The sequence below is a fragment of the Somniosus microcephalus genome, chromosome 16, assembly GCF_052327205.1.
Source record: "Somniosus microcephalus isolate GS21.2 chromosome 16, FLI_Smic_1.0, whole genome shotgun sequence".
Taxonomy (NCBI): Eukaryota; Metazoa; Chordata; class Chondrichthyes; order Squaliformes; family Somniosidae; genus Somniosus; species Somniosus microcephalus.
Window position 1 is genome coordinate 95,770,232 of NC_141002.1, and position 24,179 is coordinate 95,794,410.

Here is a 24,179-nt window from a genome sequence, read left to right on the forward strand (position 1 = left end):
ATAAACGAAACATCATCTTTTGTTTTTTGACAGGTTAGGAGAATTAAGCAGTTCCAACATCTATGACTAATCCAATTATCACAGTTCCACAGCTTGCTGGGGTGAAACACAGGAACAGGAGGAGGCTATGCAGCCCTCCAGCCTGTTCTGCTATTCAGTTATTGCATGGCTGGCCTGTACCTCAACTCAATTTCCCTTGATGCCTGTACCCAACAAAAAATTAAATTGATCTGTCTTGAAAATATCAACTGACCCAGCATCCACAACATTTCTGGTTTGGCAGGGGAAGTGTGTGGGGAAAAAGTGCTTCCAGTTTTTACTCCTAAATGGCCTAGCTCCAGTTTTAAGATTATGCCCTCTTGTTCCACTAGAAGAACTCACTGTTGTTGACTACTGCTCATAGCCCAAGCTGTTAATACCCTCTGTTGCTGAAATGTACTCAGCTTGGAAATGACTCACCCCCCTATGTCAAAAAAGTGCAAAATAAAATTTAATGAACTCCCCAACCACACTCATTACTAATTCCTCAATTCATCTTGTCCTTGGGTGTAGCCTTGCATCTTATGATGCTTGTAAGAATATTATAGCTCATTTCCAATGTTTGAGTCATGTATTCCATCTGGACGCGATTACTTCTAGGCAGTTACAGAATGATTTTCCACCTGTAGGGAAAGTTTGTTAATCTGCAGACAATGGCAATAGGGACATGTTTATTTATGCAGGTTTCCAATTTCCAACAGATTTACTAGTGTTGGACTTCTACAAAACACACCCTTTCAGCCAATTATTATGGCACAGATCAACACAAATCCTGAATAATTATGTAGCATGAATCAACTGGCGTCGTTATAAATTACTGCAAGGTCATTAGATCACGGAATTAAAAAGGTAGTATGATTGAAATTAATATCTATCACCCCAAATGACCCAAGTTATTTTAGTCAAAAGTACAGCACATACTAAATATCCTGCAAGATGATGCACATGTGTAACAATACCTTTAAATCCTTACAGCACAATGGTTTGGTTGTAAATGGGTCTAATACGTGTTTTTTTTTTAATGGGATGTGGGCATCACTGGCAAGGCCAGCATTTATTACCCATCCCTAATTACCCTTGAGGGGGGGGCGGGGGGGGTGGTGAGCCACCTTCTTGAACCGCTGCAGTCCGTGTGGTGAAGGTACTCCTACAGTGCTGTTCGGGAGGAGTTCTAGGATTTTGTCCCAGCTGTCGGATCCGTGATTCTGAGGGTATGCTGTTTTTCAATAACCACACGGATGCTGTAACTTAACAATTAAACAGGTATTTACTGGAGGAGGGTAGTCTCAAGACTGGGGGTACAGAGGCATGCGCAAAGCTTATATACAGGTGTGGTCACTGCCGGTACTACAGTATACAGGAGCTGTAAAAGTAGTTCTGTCTTAAAGGCACATACACACCAGCGACAATGAAGGAATGGCGATATACTTTCAAGTCAGGATGGTGTGCAACTTGGAGGGAAACTTGGAGATGGTGGTGCTCCCATGTATCTGCAGCCCTTGTTCTTCTAGGTGGTAGAGGTCACAGGTTTGGGAGGTGCTGTCAAAGAAGCCTTGGTGAGTTGCTGCAGTGCATCTTGTACTGCAGCCACGGTACGTCGGTGGTGGAGGGAGTGAATGTTTAAGGTGGTGGATGGGGCGACAATCAAGCGGGCTGCTTTGTCCTGGATGGTGTCGAGCTTCGAGTGTTGTTGGAGCTGCACTCATCCAGGCAAGGAGAGTATTCCATCACACTCCTTACTTGTGACTTGTAGATGGGGTAAAGGTTTGCACAATATTTATGGAGCAGGAAAAGTATACTGCTAACATGGACGCAATAAAGACATCCTTTAAAAGAAACACAATAAGGACAACAAGGCTAGACAACAGAGCACCACACACAACTGGGCATTCCAAAAATGGTTACACCATCAAGCTAAAAACATGCAGTTTACACAAAGTGGGATTGAACAACTGGTTAGGGCTGGGCGTTGGTGGAAGACAGACATTGCACACAGATGACAAAAATGGTTGCTTTTAAATAGAAAAAAAATTACAGAAACAAATCAAAGACTGAAAATCTCCATTACAATCTGAGGTGGAAACTAAACAAGACAAGACTGCAGAAGTCTTTATGCAGTAGCTGCAAAGCACAATAATTCAATGCAACACTTCAATACTATGTGCAAAAGATTAGCCAGCAGGGCACCCCTGGTACCTGAGCCACAAAGGCGGGCTGAGTTAGTTAATCTGTCAGAGCGGCAGCGGCGGGAACTTGAGCGGTGGTGAGTATAAAAGGTGAGCCCGAGTGCGGATAAGCCTCAGAGCAGCAGCAGCGGGAACTCGAGCGGTGGTGAGTATAAAAGGTGAGCCCGAGCGCGGGTAGGCCTCAGCTTACCAATCTCCAATCTCAGAGGGAGAGAAGTAAAAAGTAATCGAGGTGCGATGTCACCACAAAGCAGGTAAGTGATTGGTTGGTGAGTATTTCTCTCTTTAAAAACTTTAACTCTGTGGCTTATAGTTTAAGGGCTCTGTGGTGTAGCGGGACAGTTTGTAAACCAGGGCCCTTAAATATATCATTTAAAAATAATAAATTTAATTAATTACATAGAATGGGAGAGCAGGTGATGCGTTACTGCTGCAATATGTGGGAGCTGGTGGACACCATTGATGTTCACGGTGATTACATTTGCAGAAACTGTTGGCTGCTCAAGGAACTCCGGCTCCGTGTTGATGAGCTGGAGTCCGAGCTTCAAACACTGCGACACATCAGGGAGGGGGAGAGTTACCTGGAATCTGTGTTCCAGGAAGTAGTCACACCAATTAGATTAACTAATTCAGATGTAGTCCGTGGTCAGGGACAGGAGGGTGTGACTATGAGTGAGGCAGATACGGGGATCCAGGAGGTAGTGTTGGAGGAGCCGCAGCCCTTGCTCTTGTCCAACAGGTTCGAGGCTCTTACTCCCTGTGGGGATGGGAACGGGGACTGCAGGGAGGATGAGCAACCTGGCCACAGCACCGTGGATCGGGGGCCCATTCAAGTGGTGGGAGTAAAAAGAAATGTTGTAGTGGTAGGGGATAGTATCATTAGGGGGGATAGGGTTCTTTGCAGCCAAGAGCGAGAGTCCCGAAGGCTGGAGAGAAACTTGGAGTGGGAGGGGGAGGATCCAGTTTGTCGTGGTCCATGTTGGTACCAACGACAGATAGGACAAGGAAAGAGGTTCTGCTGAGGGAGTATGAGCAGCTAGGGGCCAAATTAAAAAACAGAACCACTAGGGTAATAATCTCATTACCTGAGCCATGAGCAAATTTGGCTAGGGTAAATAAAATCAGAGTTAAATGCATGGCTCAAAGACTGGTGTGGGAGAAATGGGTTTTGCTTCTTGGGACACTGGCACCAGTACTGGGACAGGAGAGAGCTGTTCCGTTGGGACAGGCTTCACTTGGCCAGTGCTGGGACTAGAATCCTGGCAAATCGAATAACTAGGGCTGTAGAGAGGGCTTTAAACTAATTAGTGGGGGGGGGAGGTTTCAAAAGAGCAAAAAATAAAAATGTCAGCGGAAAGGCCAATAGAGCAAGGTAGCAGTGGGGGAATTAAAAACCAGAGCATGTCAGGAAGGGACAGAATGTATAAAGATAAAGGTAAAGTGGTAAAGGGTGTAAAAGCAGGAATAAATTGTCACAAAACATTTTTAAAAGTTCTTTATCTGAATGCACGCAGCATTCGTAACAAAATAGACGAGTTGACAGTACAAATAACTACACATGGGTATGATCTGGTGGCCACTACAGAAACATGGCTGCAAGGTGACCATGACTGGGAACTAAGCATCCAGGGGTATTTGACAATTAGGAAGGACAGACAGAAAGGAAAGGGAGGTGGGGTGGCTATGTTAATAAAGGATCACTGCAATAGTGAGAAATGATATTGGGTCAAAGGATCAGGATAGTGAAACAGTTTGGGTGGAGATAAGGAATAATAAGGGGAAAAAGTCACTAGTGGGCATAGTCTATAGGCCTCCTAACAGTTGCAACTCTGTTGGTCAGAGTATAAATCAGGAAATAGTTGGGGCTTGCTATAATCATGGGGGATTTTAACTTTCATATTGACTGGACAAATCAAATTGGGCAGGGCAGCCTTGAGGAAGAGTTCATAGAGTGCATTAGGGATGGGTTCCTTGAGCAGTATGTTACTGAACCAACCAGGGGGCAGGCAATCTTAGATCTGGTCCTGCGTAATGAGACAGGATTAATGAAAAATGTCCTAGTAAAGGGTCCCCTTGGAATGAGTGACCAGAACATGGTTGAATTCCAAATTCAGTTGGAGGGTGAGAGTTGGATCTCAAACCAGCGTACTAAGCTTAAATAAAGGAGACTATGAAGGTATGAGAGCAGAGTTGACTAAAGTGGACTGGGAAAATAGATTAAAGTGCAAGACGGTACATGAGCAGTGGTGTACAAAGAGATATTTCACAACTTAAGAAAAATATTCCACTGAGGAAAAAGGGGCGTAAAAGAAAACACAGCCATCTGTGGCTAAGTAATAAAGGATAGTATCCGACTGAAAACAAGGGCATATAAAGTAGCCAAATCTAGTGGGAGGATAGAAGATTGGGAAGCATTTAAAATCCAGCAAAGAATAACAAAGATTAATTAAGAAAGGGAAGATAATGAAAGTAAACTAGCAAAAAATATAAAAAGATAGCAAGAGTTTCTACAGTTATATAAAAAGAAAAAGGGTGGCTAAAGTGAATGTTGGTCCCTTAGAGGACGAGACCAGGAAATTAGTGGTGGGGAACATGGAGATGGCAAAAACGCTGAACGAATATCTTGTATCAGTCTTTACAGTAGAGGACACTAAAAATATCCCAACACTGGACAAACAGGGGGCTATAGGGAGGGGGGAGGGGTGGGTGGGGGGGAAGGAGTTAAACACGATTAAAATCACTAAGGAGGTGGTACTCGGTAAGATAATGGGACTAAAGGCGGATAAATCCCCTGGACCTGATGGCTTACATCCTAGGGTCTTGAGAGAAGTGGCGGTAGGGATTGTGGATGCATTAGTGGTAATTTTCCAAAACTCCCTGGATTCAAGAAAGGTCCCAGCAGATTGGAAAACTGCTAATGTAACACCCTTATTTAAAAAGGGAAGTAGACAAAAGGCTGGAAACTATAGACCAGTTAGCCTAACATCTGTGGTTGGTAAAATGTTGGAGTCCATTATTAAGGAAGCAACAGGACATTTGGATAAGCATAATTTAATCGGAGAGTCAGCATGGTTTTATGAAGGGGAAGTCATGTTTGACAAATTTGCTCGAATTCTTTGAGGATGTAACAAACAGGGTGGATAAAGGGGAACCAGTGGGTGTGGTGTATTTGGACTTCCAAAAGGCATTTGGCAAGGTGCCACACAAAAGATTACTGCACAAGATAAAAAAAATCACAGGATTGGGGGTAATATACTGGCATGGGTGGAAGATTGGCTATCTAACAGAAAACAGAGTTGGGATAAATGGTTCATTCTCGGGTTGGCAATCAGTGACTAGTGGTGTTCCACAAGGGTCAGTGCTGGGACCCCAACTCTTTACAATCTATATTAACGATTTGGAGGAAGGGACCAAGTGAAACGTATCCAAGTTTGCCGACGATACAAAGATGGGAGGGAAAGCGGTGAGTGAGGAGGACATAAAAAACCTGCAAAATGACAGACAGGCTAAGTGAATGGGCAGAAATTTGGCAGATGGAATATAATGTTGGAAAGTGAGGGGTTATGCACTTCGGCAGAAAAAAATCAAAGAGCAAGTTATTATCTAAATGGAAAGAAACTGCAAAGTGCTACAGTACAAAGGGATCTGGGGGTCCTGGTGCATGAAACACAGAAGGTTAGTATGCAGGTACAGCAGGTGATCAGGAAGGCCAATGGAATCTTGGCTTTTATTGCAAGGGGGTTGGAGTATAAAAGCAGGGAAGTCTTTCTGCAGTTATACAGGGTACTGGTGAGGCCACACCTGGAATACTGCGTAAAGTTTTGGTTTCCATATTTAAGAAAGGATATACTTGCTCTCGAGGCAGTTCAGAGGAGGTTCACTCGGTTGATTCCGGAGATGAGGGGGTTGACTTATGAGGAAAGGTTGAGTAGGTTGGGCCTCTACTCATTGGCATTCAGAAGAATGAGGGGTGATCTTATCAAAACATAAGATTGTGAGGGGGCTTGATCGGGTGGATGCGGTGAGGATGTTTCCACTGATGGGTGAGACTAGAACTAGGGGCCATAATCTTAGAATAAGGGGCTGCCCTTTCAAAACCGAGATGAGGAGAAACTTCTTCACTGAGGGTAGTAAATCTATGGAATTTGCTACCTCAGAGAGCTGTGGAAGCTGCGACATTAAATAAATTTAAAACGGATACAGTTTCCTAGCAGATAAGGGAATTAGGGGTTACGGGGAGCGGGCAGGGAAGTGGACGCGAGTCTAGGTTCGGATCAGCCATGATCCTATTGAATGGCGGAGCAGGCCCAAGAGGCCATATGGCCTACTCCCGCTCCTACTTCTTATGTTCTTATGATTATTGTAGGGACAGTACAATCAGCCATCAATGTTTTAGGGAGGGTTAAATCTGCCAAGATTTGCGCTCCTAATTTTATCTAGCAGACACGATGGGCCGAATGGTCCTTCTAGGCTGTAAATTTCTATGGTTCTGATAGTTATCCAGCAACTCCTGGTTGAAATGCATAGATAAGAACTGAGCCTGGTCCTGTTCTCATGCCACTCCATGGTCAAATAGCCTGCAAACAGAAGTACAATTCTACAACACCAGTAGACCTCCAGGATAACAGTCAAGTGACCACCATTGATACAAGAGGTTAGCTAGTGAGTTTTTGCTTGCGATTTCGTTGCAACATCACAGCCCAACCAAATACCTACACAAACCTAATGGAAAGGATCTCTCCCCTCTTAGTTAAATAGGCGGATGCTATTAATAGCATCCCCACCACAAAAAAAAATCACTCCAGTTCAGCTTAGTGCCACAGCAGAAGAGTGCACTTAGCTACTGAGCCCCATCATGTGTGAGCGCAGTTACCATTGCGTGCTAGATTAGGGATTGTTGCTGTGAAAATAGGACCAGAAAGGAGCATTTTTTGCCAAGCTAGAAGCTAAAAGCCATATAACTCAAATTGATTGAAGTCAAGTAATAGAATAGACCGCACTGCATGCAATATTGATTTAGTGAATTATTCCAAAAGGAACTATATTGGTTTATAAGTAAGGAACTAGTAAAGAACTGGATTTTGGCAACCACAACAGCTTAGCTTGCTGTAACGAAAGAAACTTCAGTTCTTCCAGCCTGCCAACAGCACAAGGTCAATTTTATAAAATGCGTGCTCCCGGCTTAGCACTGTGGGATGGGAGTACACATTGGGAATCTGGGAACATTGTCCACATGATTTTCCATCCATCATGTGATCATGCGGACCTCTCGCTGCATTTCTGATCTGTTAAAGTGGTATGCAGCTTTGTGCGCAGACCAATTTGTAAAATTCACCCATAATACTTACTTTACAGAACACAAGAACTGACTTCTGGTTCACAGAATTAGCAGAAACAGGGGATGATAGCTGTATTCACAAGACAAGCTGCTGTGGTAGTGAAGTTCCCGATGAAGACAAAAGGTTGATTTCTTTCCTCTGTTGCCAGACCAGACATCGAATACAAATGAACAAGAACAAACTTGCATTTATAGTATCTTTCATGACCTCGGTATGTCCCAAAATGCTTTACAACCAATGAAGTACTTGTGTAGTCACTGATGTAATGTAGGAAAATGTAATAGCTAATTTACACACAGCAAGGTTCCACAAACAGCAAGGAGATAAATGTTTTGGTTGTGATAGATATTGATCAGAACTCCCTTGCTCTTTTTTGAAAGTGCTATTGGATCTTTTCCGTCCATCTGAGAGAACAAGGCCTCGGTTTAACATCTCATCCGAAAGATGGCATCCTACAGTCCCTCAGTTCTGCACTGAAGTGGCAGCCAAGATTATGTGCTCAAGTCTAGGAGCGGGGCTTGAACCCGCTGCCTTCTGATTCAGAGGCGAGAGTGCCATCACTGAGCCAAGGATGACAACTTGAATATGTTTAAAACAGCATTGCTACTAATTTCAAACATCAGTATGTGGAGCAACGTGAAGGCGATTGATAATTTAAACTAAACAGAATTGGGCCAATGAGACAATCACCCATCAAGAGAGATCTGTGAAATCTCAGAATGATCCAATTATAGACCCCAGAGCTGAAGGTCTACAAGAACTAATTAGAGCTTCACACCCACACATATACACAGAGAAAGTCTAATCAAAAAGGTTCCATTTTCTGTTACTCATGGCATCAGTTTGTCATGCAAGAACACTACTGACCAATTAAAGTAACAAGTTTTTTTTAAATTACTGAAATCTGAGAACCAAAAAAACAATGGCCCAGAAATTCGGGTCGGAGGCTTCCCGCGGGTGTAAGCCCCCGACCTGCACTTAACTTGCGCGCCGGCCGGTGAGCTGTGGGCCCGCATGGGATTCCGATCCTGGGTCTGCTCCAGCTGCCGGCGCGCAGTGCTTGCGTACCCCAGGGGCGCAGTTAGTTCGATGCGCCCCCTGGGATCACGAGGGCCATGGAGAGCCAATGGTAGCAGGGAATGCTTCATTCATAAGTTTGACAGGAAGAGCTGTCAAACCTATAAATACTAGAAGCCCCAAAACATCACTAAAACTTCAAATAAATTTTAAACACATCACATTTTTAAAATAACTAAATTACATGAAATAATTAAACAATAATTTAAATTTTTGAATAAATTAATTACATTTTCTAACAGGGCTAAAAATAAACTTACCTTTCTTTAAAGTATTTAAAAATAATAAACTTGTGGAAAAAATGTTTTAATTTTAATTAATTCACCACTTACCTTGTTAAAAGCAAGCCTTGCGCCTGCTTTTTAAAAAAATGTAACTGCTGGAGACTTACCCTCCCGGAGAAACCTGCAAAAGTGTAAGTTCGATGTGCACGCACTGCCTCTCCGGCGCACGCGTTCGACCCGTCAACCCCTTCTTTCAGGGGAACGAAGTGCCGGTTTCCTGCGCATGCACGAAACCGGCACTTTCGTTGGACCTACGCGCGAGTACCCAGTGCGTACTCACGTGTTGGGACCCGAATTTCTGGGTCAATGTGTAAGCACAGTGCATGGATGTACATACACTTGTGTTTGAGCAGCAATTACAAAATCAGCTGCCTTCAAACAGGCCCAGCCAAAGTGGAGGGGAAACTGCTGCACGGGGATTGGAACTGGGTACAGGAGGGAGAAAAATCAACCAGGGAGCCAGGTCATTGCATAACTGCTAGCAATTATTTACTGGATCTGACAGGGTCACTTATTTGGAATCAAAACCTTATCAGATTTCTTAACTTGTCCCATTACCATCTCCTTTTGCTTTGCACCATCATCCCTTTTGTCTCTTAATCTCTCCTGCCTTCCATCCAATCAGACCTTCCCTTTTGTTCTTTCCTCCCCTCGCTTAAAAACCTGTTCCATCTCCAGCTTTTTCCAGTTCTGACGAAGGGTCATCGACCTGAAACGTCAACTCTGTTTCTCTCTCCACAGAAGCTGCCTGACCTGCTGAGTAATTCCAGCATTTTCTGTTTTTATTTGAGATTTCCAGCATCTGCAGTATTTTGCTTTTGTATTTATGTTTTCTCAAATAGTATAATAAGTGTCACATTCTGGATTTAAAAAAAAATTCTCCACAGAAAAGATTGGAGAATAAGTGTTGTAATTTAACAATGAATTGGCACAGGTTGGTTTATAAAGCTAAAGGCTGCAGCCACCGAGACAAGAGGGTTTAAGTGAACTTGACTTTGAAGAGGTCGCCACAATGACTGGGGGCATCAAGCAATTAATTATCTTTTCTCAGATGGCCCAATAAACATCCATAGGTGGGAATGATACTATTCACATGAAACTGGTTCCAAGTGTTGGCTGAGACTATATTTGGAGAGGGGAATAGCTGGTTTGGTTGGCAGGCCTGCTGGCAAAAGGTGAAAGGGTCAGAGGCACCATCCTACCACTTCCTGAGCATGCAAAAAGAGAGAAGATACACAATCATATACAGACAATAGCATTTAAAACAGGAGGCTGCGAGAGGCGGGCCTTTAACCTCAGGCTGAAAGCCAAGGTGCAGGTGGTTAGTTAGAAGTGGTCTAGAAAGAAAAATGGGCAAAAACAATTCAGTCATTCCATGAGAGAGACAGGACACGAGGCTTACTTTTTTGCCAAGTGAAATGAAATGGAGTAAAGTTAAGGTCTGTTCAACAGCTGTTACTCTGTATATTTACTGCTGGCTAAAATAAAAAAGCTTAATACAGGAAACTCTCGATTTACCAGCACCCAAACAACCGGAAATCTCGGTTAACCGGCAAAATTCAGGAGTAGGTTCAGTTAAGTTTTTCTTCATATTAGTGGCCGTTTCTGGATTCTTGGCTGTGTAATCGGGGGTTCCTGCACTTGTTGCTAAGCAACAGGGACGCTTGGTCTGTGGTCGGGCTTCTTGCAGCTGTTGCTAAGCAACAGGGAAGCTTGGATTTGTTGCTGTGTACGAGCTCTCGTACCTTTTAACTATAACTCTCTGTAATCTGGACTTTGATAAACCGGCACCACGCCGGTCCCGTCTGCTGGATAAAAAAAGTTTCCTGTAATTTGTAGCTGGCTTCATCTCACTTGCTTCAGTCTGCCAACTGAAATATTAGAGAAGCTCAAGCGAGGACATGTGATTGCACAAGAGGATACTATAGTTCCCCCCTGCCCACCACAGGTTACACTGCTGTATGGATAGCAGGCAGTACAGAAACTGGAGAATATTTAAGGCGGACCTGAAATGTACAAGAAGGAACTACTTGTAAGGAAAATCAAAGGTATTTATTTAAACAAATCTGGATGGAAAGTCTGCCCATGTTTTATTTTATTTTATTAAATGTACTGCAGGTTTCAAGTAGCTTTTCACTTTGTATAGAAGTTACTTGATAAAACTTGCAGTTTAACAACAACAACTGTAACTGCCTGCTGTAGCCTGCTTAGCTCAGAAGTAGGGCTTGATGAAAGATTTGCAAAGTTGGTAAGATACCGTGCACTTGCTCCCAATACATTGTGTTGAAGAAACAGGGTATATGAAACTGCTCTTGGAAGATTAGAAGGATTTGATTTCATTTAAACTTGTAACCTCTCACCTATAATTGTCAAATGCATTCAAGTTCCCACTTACATGAACGAGCGTTCAGCAATATGATCACGGTGGCATAGTGGTTAGCACTGTTGCCTCACAGCGCCAGGGACCCGGGTTCGAATCCGGCCTCGGGTGACTGTGTGGTGTTTGCACATTCTCCCCGTGTTTGCGCAGGTTTCCTCCGGGTGCTCCGGTTTCCTCCCACAGTCCAAAGATGTGCGGGTTAGGTTGATTGGCGATGATAAAATTGACCCTTAGTGTTAGGGGGATTAAATACGTGGGGTTACGGGGATAGGGTGGGATATGTGTTGGTGTAGGGGTTATGGGGATCGGGTGGGATATATGTGTCGGTGCAGGCTCGATGGGCCGAAATGGCCTCTATCTGCACTGTGGGCTTTCTTAAAAAAAAAAAAAAAAATTCACCCCACCCCCAATTCAAAAAAATTGGACAATAGGTGACTGTGCTCCCTCTTAGTAGTGGAGCTTTATTTCAATCTTCTGAAAGAAACCAGGTTTGTACTCATGATGGATTTTAAACACACTTCAACTGATGGGACCTGGTGTTTTAATAAGTCTCCCCAAGAAAGACTTGCATTTTATACAGCGTCTTTCACCACCTCAGGACGGCCCAAAGGCCTCGAAGCCAATTAAGTATTTTTGAAGTGTTGTTATGGTCTTAATGAATGCAACAGCTTTGGTGGACATTTTTTCTGGTGCATATTACTAGATTTATTGAATTCAATTTCACAACTGCTGCTGTATGATTTAAACACACAAGGTCTGTTCCAAAGCCATAACCACTCACCTTAGAACAGGGACAACCAAGGAAACTACAGGCCACTGAGCCTAGAAGTAGTTGCAGGTAAATTACCAGAAAGCATCCTTTAATTAAACTAGAGGGGTTTGTTATGGCACAGTAAGAGGGAGTAATATGTGATTTTATGGGCTTGGTGCCTTGGCCAACAAGTTTACTAGAGACACTTAAAGAAATTCTGTGAATACAATAGAGATTTCAGTAAGGCTTTGATACTGTGTGACAAACAATTTAGACTACAAGAAAACATGGAATAAGAGGCAAGCTTCTGAAAGTTGGCTAAATCAGGCGCTGGTAAATGAAACGAACATGACAAGTGATTACTAGCTATGTACCACAGAAATCAGTACTAGGGCTATTGTTATTTAGTACATGCACAAGTGATTTGTAGCAGAGGACAGAAGCAAAATGGTCTAAGTTTGTAGATGACAATTTTATTATTTTGGGGAAGACAGGGGTGCGTGAAAGGAGAGGCTATGGGGCCAAACTCCACAATGGAATTGAGCACAATTTAAGTTGACACTTCCAATAGTGTGTTGAGGGACAGACTGTGGAAAATATCAGGGCATCAGGGAGAATTTCTACCAAAAATTCTCACAAATATGCCCTGATTTCAGAAATCTGAATGACAACCAAAAACTCCCATTCCTACTGGGAGAGGAGAGAAGCTGTATAACACTGGCGGCACACTATGTTACAGCTTGCCATGAACAGAGGGACAACCAGTAAACTAAGAAAAGAATATATATAAACAATGCGAATGTATATTTATACACTCAGGGATATACCTGTTTATACACTATGAATAGAACTGCGCTTATGTGCGCAACCATAAATGTATTTTGATGCTTTGGCAACATAAGATGTAACTTATCATGCCAATAAAGCGATTTGAATTGAATTGAATTGAATTGAGTGCTGCATTATCAGAGATAGTCAAACTGAGAGCAGCGAGTTGCCCCCATGGCCTGGCCAACATTCCTCCTCGACCAATACCAAACACACTACCTTGCTATTTGTGGTGCCTTATCTTGTGCAAAATAGACATCATGTTTGCCTACACGAGTGGCTGTGCTCCAAATCCTTTGGTTGTAAAGAGGATATGGCACTACATAATTGCAAGCACTTTCTTTCAACTGCAAAATAATCTGAATAGGTCTGGAAGATACACTGATGAGTGGCAAATGGAATTTAATGCTGGCAAATGCAAGTTAATGAGATTATTAAAGTGGGAATATAAATTAGGTGGCTCTAGAGTACAGGACACCACACAGGAGAGATTGCTAGTGGGTAGCTCCCGAAAACCACAAGTGCAATGTGAAACCAAAGTATGGAAAGCTAATTGGATCGGTTATGTATAGCTAGAAGGATAGAACACAATTCCTCGCAGTTGATAAACTATTCTGTACAAGGGACTGGTATGGCTACATCTGGAGTAATGTATACAACTCTAGGCACCATATTGCTGCAAGAATATCAAAAGCGTGGGGAGTCAGGAAGAGGATTCCATTTTGTGGGGCACCAGTTCTGGAGGAGATATGAGCTTATTCCTGAAGCACATGAAATGGGCCAGACACAGCCCTGTGAAACCTGTTGATCACTGTGTTTGGGGGGGGGGGGGGGAACACCTTTGACAGGAAAAAGGTCATTTCAGAGCAGGTGCAACGGAGGCCAAGGAACAGAGGGAAAAGTAGTCATTTTAACTGGGAGCAATAGCAAAGTCAAACGAGCTTCGATTCAATTTGTTATTTTTTTTTTGCAAAAAAGGAAAGTACCTAATTTTCCACTTGCCAGAACAGAGAATAAAGAGTTAGTTTCTCCCCTCCCTTTCAAAATACATGGGAGCTCGACACCTTGTGATGATATCTTTAAAAAGGTGATTTTTTATTTTTTTTGGGGGGGGGGGGGGGCGGGGGGAGTAAGAAAGAAAGGATGAAACATTTAAAGAATGGGGGAAAGTGATAAGCAGCCAAAAAAACTCATCTATATGGAGATAACTTGCGTCTATTTGTAACTTAACTTCTGGGGTGAGGTTACATCGGTCTGATTTTCTTACTCATTCCCATTTTCAGGATTCTGACTGATCTCATTTTCATATATAGATTCGGTCTACAACTATAGAATACCAAAGGAACGCCACCCCCCAATGCCATCAATGGAGAACTCTCCCAAAATCACATCATTGACTAAAACTGTCTAATGTGCAGAAGTTTAAATGCAGATTTGCCCATAATTTGCTGTAGCAGGAGGTTTCAGAGGATTAGTTTGTGGAAACCTGTTGGCCCATAGGAACCAATGTACAATTTCTCAGTCTTAGTGCTCCCAGGATCAACTGAAATGCATCCTCATTAGTTTAATTGTATGCAGCCAAACAAAACATTAAAGGTTTTTAAATTTGCTCTTGGATAACACTGGCAAGGCTGGGTTAATTGACCATCCCAAGTTGCCGAGGTGATGGCAGCAGTTCTTCTCTTTGAAGCACCAATAGCAAAATATTTCAGATTTCCAGCATCTGCAGTAACAGAAAATGCTGGAAATACTCCGGCCAGGCAGCATCCGTTGAGAGAGATAACGTTTCAGGTCTGGGACCCTTCATCAGAACTGGAAAAAGCTGGAAATGTAACAGATATTAAGCAGGTGCAGAGACAGGGGGGGTGGGGGGGGGGGTTGGAATTGAAAGAACATGCTGTGAAAATGTTGCAAATGGGAATGGAAAAATCATACAGCATGAAAAACAGGGGCAGGGGTTATAGTTTGAAATTGTTGAACTCAATGTTGAGTCCGGCAGGCTGGAAAGTGCCCAATCGAAAGGTGAGGTGCTGTTCCTCGAGCTTATGTGGAGCTTCATTGGAACAGTGTAATAGGCCGAGGACAGAGAGAGCAGAGTGGGAGTGAAGTGGAGAATTAAAGTGACAGGCGACCGGAAGCTCAGGGTCACCCTTAGAGGTGTTCCGCAAAGCGGTCGCCCAATCTGCGTTTGGTCTCCCCGATGTAGAGGAGACCGCATCGTGAGCAGTGAATGCAGTATACTAAATTGCAAGAAGTACAAGTAAATCGCTGTTTCACCTGGAAGGGGTGTTTGAGGCCCTGGACAGTGGGAAGGGGGGGGGGGAAAAGAGGTGAAAGGGTATGTGTTGCATCTCCTGCGCATGCACAGGAAGGTGCCAGGTGAAGGAGGAGAAGGGCTGTTGGGGGTGACTGAGGAGTGGACCAGGGTGTCGTGGAGGGAGCGGTCCCTTCGGAATGCTGAAAGGGGAGATGAGGGGAAGATGTGTCTGGTGGTGGGATCACTTTGGAGGTAGCGGAAATGCCGGAGGATGATCCGTTGAATGTGGAGGCTGGTGGGGTGAAAGGTGAGGACAAGGGGAACTCTATCGTGGTTCTGGGAGGGAGGGGAAGGGGTGAGAGCAGAAGGGCGGGAAATAGAATGGACACGGTCAAGGGCCGTGTCAACCACAGTAGAGAGGAATCCTCGGCTGAGGAAAAAGGAAGACATGTTTCTCCGTCTCCGCCGCGTCTGTTCTGACGATGCCACCTTCCATACCAGTGCTTCCGACATGTCTTCCTTTTTCCTAGAGATAGCAAACCAAGTAGTATAGTGTGGACTAGAATCACCTGAAGGAGTGTCCAGATAGGAAATCCAGATTCCCTTCCTTGAAGGAAGTGAACCAATTGGGTTTCATATAAACATAGAAGATAGGAGCAGGCGTAGGCCATTCGGCCCCTCGAGCCTGCTCTGCCATTCAATGAGATCACGGCTGATCATCCAAATTTAGTACCCTGTCCCTGCCTTCTCCCCATATCTCTTGATCCCTTTAGCCTTGAGAAATATATCTAACTCCTTCTTGAATATATTTAATGAATTGGCCTCAACTGCCTTCTGTGGTAGAGAATTCCACAGGCTCACCACTGAGTGAAGAAATTCCTCCTCATCTGTCCTAAATGGTTTACCCCTTATCCTTAGACTGTGACCCCTGGTCCTGGACTCCCCCACCATCAGGAACATCCTTCCTGCATCTAGTCTGTCTAATCCTGTTAGAATTTTATAAGTTTCAATGAGATCCCCTCTCATTCTTCTAAACGCCAACGAGTATAAGCCCAATCAACCCAATCTCTCCTCATACGTCATTCCTGCCATCCCAGGTATCAGTCTGGTGAATCTTCGCTGCACTCCCTCCATGGCAAGAACATCCTTCCTCAGATAAGGCGACCAAAACTGCACACAATACTCAATGTGTGGTCTCACCAATTTCATTTTTTTCTTGGTGCTTTCCAAAAATTAACCAGATTTACCAAGTTCAATTTCACAACTTTCCATGGTCTGTTGACGCAACCTCTAGTCTAGTACCATAACCACATTATGGAACCTGTACTTTTTGCCTCTTCCCAAGCTAATTGAGGGTAATTATGGGCAACATCAAAATCTTTACACTTTTTTTAAAAAAAGGCATACCAGCTTGGAAGCTCTTAGCCAATGAAGAGACAATGGAATCTCAAGTTAGTTTCAAAAGGAATTACATTGGAAACTATTTTTGCATTTACAGTTCTAAATCTCAAAATTTAAAGAGTTGCAAAATGGTCAGTTTTGAGTTCTAATAAGAACATAAGAATTAGGAGCAGGAGTCGGCCATTCGGCCCCTCGAGCCTGCCCCGCCATTCAAAAAGATCATGGCTGATCTGATCTTGGACTCAATGTCACTTTCCCGCCCGCTCCCCATAACCCTCGACTCCCCTGTAGCTGAAATATCTATCTATCGCCGCCTTGAATATATTCAATGACCCAGCCTCCACAGCTCGCTGGGGTAGAGAATTTCCAAAGATTCACAACCCTCAGATGAAATTCCTCCTCCTCTGTTTTAAATGGGCGGCCCCTTATTCTGAAACTGTGCCCCCTAGTTCTAGATTCCCCCACAAGGGGAAACATCCTCCCTGCATCTACCCGATCGAGCCCCCTCAGAATCTTATATGTTTCATAAGATCCCCTCATTCTTCTAAACTCCAATGAGTATAATAAGCCCAACCTGCTCAACCTTTCTTCACAAGACTACCCCTTCATCTCAGGAATTAACCTAGTGAATCGTCTCTGAACTGCCTCCAATGCAAGTATATCCTTCCTTAAATAAGGAGACCAAAACTGTGCGCAGTACTCCAGGTGCGGTCTCATCAACGCCCTGTACAGTTTTAGCAAGACTTCCCTACTTTTATACTCCACCCCCCCCCCCTTGCAATAAAGGCCAACTTGCTGTACCTGCATGCTAACTTTGTGTTTCATGTACAGGGACCCCCAGATCCCTCTGTACCGCAGCATTATGTCATCTTGCTCCATTTGAATAATAATTTGCTTTTTTATTTTTCCTACCAAAGTGGATAACCTCACATTTTCCCACATTATACTCCATCTGCCAGATTCTTGCCCACTCACTTAACCTCTCTATAGCCCTTTGCAGACTCTGCCCTCCTCACAACTTGCTTTCCCACCTATCTTTGTATCGTCAGTAAATTTGGCTACATTACACTCGGTCCCTTCATCCAAGTCATTAATATAGATTGTAAATAGTTGAGGCCCCAGCACTGATCCCTGTGGCACCCCACTTGTTAGTTTGCCCACCAGAAAATGACCCATTTATCCCGACTCTCTGTTTTCTGTTAGTTAGCCAATCCTCTATCCATGCCAATATATTACCCCCAACCCCGTGAGCTCTTATGTTGTGCAGTATCCTTTTATGTGGCACCTTATCGACTGCCTTCTGTAAATCCAAATACACTACATCTACTGGTTCCCCTTTATCCACCCTGCTCGTTACATCCGCGAAGAACTCTAGTAAATTTATCAAACACGATTTCCCTTTCATAAAACTATGTTGACTCTGCTTGACTGTATTGATTTTCTAAATGTCCTGCTATTACTTCCTTAATAATGGATTCCAGCATTTTCCCAATGACAGATGTTAGGCTAACTGGCCTATAGTTTCCTGCTTTTTGCCTCCCTCTTTTCTTGAATAGGGGCATTAAATTTGCGATTTTCCAATCTGCTGGGACCTCTCCAGAATCCAGGGAATTTTGGTAGATTACAATCAACGCATCCACTATCTCTGCAGCCACTTCTTTTAAGGCCCTAGGATGTAGGCCATCAGGTCCAGGTGACTTGTCAGCCTTTAGTCCCAATAGTTTGCCTAGTACTTTTTCCTCTAATGATAGTCATGGTTTTAAGTTCCTCCCTCCCTATAGCACCTTGGTTATCAATTATTGGGGTGCTTTAGTGTCTTCTACGTTGAAGACTGATACAAAGTATTTGTTCAAAGTCTCTGCCATTTCCGTTTCCCATTATTAATTCCCCAGTCCCATCCTCTAAGGGACCAACGTTTACTTTAGCTACTCTCTTCCCTTTCATACACCTGTAGAAACTCTTAGTCTGTATTTATATTTTTTGCTAGTTTACTTTCGTAATCTATCTTCTCTATTTTTTTTTTATTTTTTTTTTTTTTTTTAAAGTCATCCTTTGCTGGTTTCTAAAAATTTCCCAATCCTCTGGCCTACCACTAATCTTCACAACATTGTATGCCTTTTCTTTCAATTTGATACCATCCTTAACTTCCTTAGTTAGCCACGGATGGTTCATCCTTCTCGTAGAGTCTTTCTTTCTCACTGGAATAAACCTTTGCTGAGAGTTATGAAATATCTCCTTAAATGTCTGCCACTGCTCATCTACCGTCTTACCCTTTAATCTATTTTCCCAGTCTACTTTAGCCAACTCTGTCTTCATACCTTTGTAATTGCCTTTAAGTTTAGAACACTAATTTCAGATCCAAGTTTCTCACCCTCAAACTGAATCTGAAATTCTACCATGCTATGATCACTCTTCCTTAGAGGATCCTTTACTATGAGATCTTTAATTAATCCTGTCTCATTACACATTCCAGATCTAAGAACCTTCTCCCTGGTTGGTTCCACACGTATTGTTCTAAGAAACCATCCCGAATACATTTTATGAACTCATCCACAAGGCTATTTGTCCAATCTATAAGATGATTAAAATCGCCCATGATTATCACAGTACCTTTCTTACAAACCCCTATTATTTCTTGATTTATACTCTGTCCTAGTGTAGCTACTGTTAGGGGGCCTATAGTTGCCAAGAAGACAAAAACTTAGACATTGTACTCAGGTATCCATGGTGGGGAGAAAGAAAAAAGCACATCTTAAATATTAACACTGCAATTATATGAAGGTTTGCATAATCTTAAACACGCCAGTTTTTCCTCACTTTTCCTCTTCCAACCGGCAACGCTGAATGGCTTAGGACGTGAAGAGAGTTGGTCATTTTTAGAGCAAACAGAGGCATTTCACATGTGAACTCAAATACATTGTTAGTTTTCTTCTGTTCACAACGTGTTCAACATAACCCACAAAGATAGCATCAAAGAGCAAATAGATATAAACACTTGCCAGAGGCTTTAATCGAAGGAAAGGGCATTTTAAAATGCAGAGTATTGTTTGTAAAGTTTGTCTATCTGGCAATTACACTGTACACTTTGTATCTCTGCAGTTGTTTCAGGCTTGCTGGGGTACAATTATATGGCAGACAGTCTACACTCAAAATGCCCCATCTTGTGTGCCTGGACAGTGAGTGGGAACCAGAAAGTGACAAAAGACACAGGTCACAGCCAAGGAACAGTGTTACATGATCAACCTTTCATCACTATGAAAATGACAGCAAAACAGTAACCTAAGAATGGTAAAATGTCCTCTCTTCTGCCCCAACAATGTACCTCAGTCCCAACATCAAGGAATCCAATACTCACCATTGAGAATGTTCTTCAGTTCACATGCCAGTCACAGTGGCCTCAGGATTGGTGTGGGCCCATGTCAGGCAGTTATTAATTTCCAAAGCTTTTCATCACATCACATCATTCTGGACTGGCTTTGAACCCATGTTCCAGAAGATTAGATGTTCGAGTATCAAGGATGTAACTCAGCAGTAGTCTGTTTCTTCCAGTCACAGCTAAAATATGTTTGTGTACAAGAGGCCTGCTATCAGTACCAATTACACAATGCATTAATCAAGGTCCTGTTTCTAAAGCATTTCGATGACAGACTACTTACCATAACAAACATTAAAAAGCTAATCATTCATAGCACTAAAATATGACAAATCAAGATTCACAAGTTCATTATTTGTAAGTACTTTATTTATTTAAAAAAGTTTCCCTTGCCAGTGGTTGGAGGCCATTGCAGGGTTTGAAATTCCTACATGCCCAAAATCAGGTCAAGTTACTTCTTGAGATATGGAAAACTACCAGGGAGCCACAAGGAAGTGCCCCAACAGAAGTTGCCAATTCAAAGATATATTTCTTAAATCATGCCCCCAGGATGTCTGAAAAAATAAAATCATTCAATAAGCTGCAGACAGGACTGATCTACATCAAGAACTACTGCTATTAAAGAGAATGGAAAGAATGAAAAAAGGAGATACAGCACAAAAGAAACATTTGTTTAATTACATGTTTACATGCCACATTTAATACACCATGCATTTTCACATGGGTATTTAAAATGAATTTTAAACCCTGCATGGTCAACCAGAGTTCAACTTTGCTTTTTTTTTTAAAAAAACACCCAAGTTCCTCAGACTTCATTCATGAGTGATTGGTGAGAACTGGTGTCAAATGTCACTTCAACTTGAAACTGTTACCAAAGGGATTAACATTAGTGCTAGCAGACACTTAAAAAAAAACATAAACCAGAAGCTGCTAGAAGTGGACCGGCACAGGTAAAAAAAAAAGTCACTGGTTACATGGAATTCATTTCCTCCTAAAATGAAGGGCATGGCTTGTTCATTCATTTAATATGTTTTTGCCACCCTTTATTGAACACAACTTCACTTCTGAAACTGCACAAGTTGCCCACTAGAGAATTTAGATCAGGGATCTCATCTTAAAAAATGTACTATCAAAAGCTTTGCATTGTCAATTTTCTTTTCGCCTTGGCAACAGGATTTCCATGTCATAAACCAATACAAACTTTGATAGCTTTTTCTGGTATAGTGTGCTGTGTGTGCCAGCAGATCCAGTGGGCACAATTACCTGGCAATCACACCAGCTGCCGCCTGCTGCGTGGACTCCAGATCATGGGACAGTCATCAGCAGGCTCCCAACCATTTTTCATGGTCCTGAACTGCAACAGGCTGCCTAGGGTAACAGCCATCTGTAGACAGGTCTCTTGTGCCTTTCAGGAGGTCCCATTGCTGTGAGATAAGAAGACGAGTAAGCATCGATATGCAAGGGTGTGATGTACACGAATAGTAGGCACACAACAATTAAAGAGACAATATCCCCTTGTTGCCCTACTGTAGTTGGCATGCGATGCGCGGAGGGGTGGTGGAAACTCAAATCGCACAAACTAGACACTTGGGTTTATTCTATAAATATTTTAAAAAGGGAGCAAAAGTCACACAAAAGACTGATTTCAATCCTTATGAAAGTTTTCAAAGCCAAAATAAGGCACACAGGCAACCATTTAAAAAAAAGTTTATAATGGAATTTTTTCTATTTATAAACCCAATTCTGAAATGGAGAATTAAGTTGGGGAAGTGATATATTTTCTCAGATACTACTTACAGGAAGATTTTACCCAGTCTTTAGAAAGACTATCAAATTATTCAGTTCCTAGTCTAAACATCGTCACATCTGACATGCAACACTGCATTGTATAGAGTAATGCCAATGCAAAATATGCATCCCAAACATTGGCTAACCTGCAACACCTCCATTTTTACATTTGCCTCCTCCCCCCACCCTGCCCCGAGATATCTCCCCTCCAATTCTGGCCTCTTGAACATCACATTTTAATTGCTCCACCTAAAGCTCTTTCCCTCCTTTAAGAGCCTCTTTAAAACCTACCTCTGACCAAGCCTTTCGTCATCTGCTCTAGTAGCTCATGTGGCTCGGTGTCAAGTTGTGTTTGATAACGCTCCAGTGAAGTGCCCTGGGATGTTTTACTACATTAAGGACACTATATAAATACAAGTTGTTGTTGAGAAACTTGGAAAGAAAAGCAATATGTATGTCCAGCATAAATAGAGGCAAATAGATTGGTTTAATCCACCAATAAAATTGGTTTAATTCATTGTTATTGCTTTACTGCCAGTTAAGATCAAGGCTAGTGTGCAACACATTCTCTTTTCACCCCCACCCCTTCAATCAAATTATCACTTCGTATCTCATCAGGCCCCTAAGAGGGCAAGTTTTCAAAATTAGTGCATGAATCAAAAACATTTGCTTCAAGGGCATTTACCAACATAGCTAGTGGCAACATCCAAGCAGCAATGCTGAATAAAAGGTTTAGGTATGTAGGCTGAAAAGCACACCTGCGACCACACATAGGCCACCATTTTGGCTACAAGCAAGAAATCAGCACATTGTAGGTGGCCTTTCCAACTCACCCAGTTTAAATAATAGATGTCGGCTGAATTCAGGTGGTTGGGGAGCAGGGAAAAAGAGGAGAAAATATTACAGTATGAATTTCCTAATAACAGTCATGTCAACAGACATAGGGTGGTTCATGACACTTCCTCATAAGGTGAAATCACTTCACACCAGCACATCTCCCATCTACTGTCAGAACAGCATTACCTGCAGTGTGGAGATCAGAAAACTAACTGAGGATGTATTTGAAATAAAATTTATTTCAAAAGATCCTTTAGTTTCTAGGAACTAGCTTAAAAAGTCATACTTCCAGATGGTAATCTATAATCTTTTAAATTTACTTTTCTAAAATGTTATTCTTTTTGTATAGATATATAAAGACAGAAACATCTAAATGACACCTTTATTTTACAAGAGTAATTCAAAGCCCTACACACAACTTGCTTTATTTAAAGTCTTTGGTTTGATAGATCTGGCAGAATTGAGAATTCTAACTTGGAATTGTCTGTTATATAAGTCAAATAAAATGGAGTCTTTAACTAGACCTCTGAATTCGCATCATCTTCCAACCTGTTATACATATCTTCAAAGTTTCTCTTTAGGAACGTCTCGGTTCTGTCTACATCTTTCTCCGACGAAGAATACTGCTCAGACATACTTTGTGACAACTGTCCATGCTCACCATTCCGGAGGGATTCAGCACTGGCTTGCATGAAGCCTCCCCGCGAGTGTTCAAAGTAAGACAGGTAGTCTACCACACTGTCGCCCTCCTCTTCCCAGTAGCTGGGGCAGCCGGCAGCCTGCTTTTTGAGTTCTTGGTACTTCTCGTGCATGAGAAACTGCGTCGTGTTCTTCGGGGCTCTCATGCCCGGCGCCCTTTTGCCATCGACATTAACGGGTCGGAGCAGAGCCCGGAGGTCAGCGTGGCAGTTGGCGCTGCGGCTTCTTGCAAACCTGCGCTGCCGCTGCTGCTTTTGCTGTTGCTGCTGTTGTTGTTTCCTCTTCCTCCACTTCTGCTGGCGGGCACAGCAGCATTGGGGTCTACACCGCTTGGACCGCTGCGGGCAAGAGTGGGGCTTCCTCCAGCCTTCATTTACAATGTTACCTCCCATGGTCTCCACGGACAATAACAAAAAAAAATTAAATAAAATCTACTAGCACCACTTTTTTTTTTCCCCCCAAAATCCCAACTTTAATTGGAAGTCAATGCCCTCCCTTTGGTAGGCAGCCCAGTGCAACACACACAAGACAAACTGGACCTTGGGCCTTCCTGACAAGCCCTGAAGGACTCAATAGAAAGTTGTTTCAAGAGAGTAGGTGGCTTTCTTGACAACCCAGGTGAGAGAAGGGGCACAGCAAGCACTCAGATCCCTAAAAACCTCCCACCTCAAAAAAAAATCCCCCTTCCCTGCGCAGCAGAATATGGTCGTCAACACTTAAACGGCTTAACTCTTGCAGGGGGCGAGAGAGAGGAAAAAATAAAATATCAAATCCTCTCTTGGTTATAATGCAAGCTCGCCTACGCCGCCGTCAGTACCTGACGCAGCTTCGCCTCCGTCTGATTCCTCCGCCTCTCCCTGCGGACTCACTAACCGACGGCGGTCTGCAAACCTCGCTTTATAGACGCGGGCGACGCGCGCAGCCCGGGGTGAGGGGGGCG

At 43.0% G+C, this 24,179-nt stretch overlaps 1 protein-coding gene across 3 annotated transcripts; it reads right to left on the reverse strand.

The window, feature by feature from the left end:
- Positions 1–1,287: 1,287 nt before the first annotated feature.
- On the reverse strand, positions 1,288–24,148 carry LOC147106404 (uncharacterized). Of its 3 annotated transcripts, XR_015081450.1 has the most exons (4): positions 23,202–24,148; positions 21,179–21,339; positions 19,898–20,097; positions 1,288–1,785 (listed from the first exon to the last, which is right to left on the reverse strand). XR_015081450.1 is itself a non-coding variant. In XM_086009489.1 (2 exons), exons 1-2 carry the CDS (start codon positions 23,629–23,631, stop codon positions 21,284–21,286), a joined length of 486 nt encoding a protein of 161 aa, XP_085865615.1. In that variant the 5' UTR covers positions 23,632–24,148; the 3' UTR covers positions 20,267–21,283. The 3 variants fall into 3 exon arrangements, 2 of the variants coding, with proteins under 2 accessions (XP_085865615.1, XP_085865614.1); XM_086009489.1 differs by lacking the exons at positions 1,288–1,785; positions 19,898–20,097 and having other exon boundaries at positions 20,267–21,339; XM_086009488.1 differs by lacking the exons at positions 1,288–1,785; positions 19,898–20,097; positions 21,179–21,339 and having other exon boundaries at positions 22,907–23,634; positions 24,057–24,144.
- Positions 24,149–24,179: the final 31 nt, after the last annotated feature.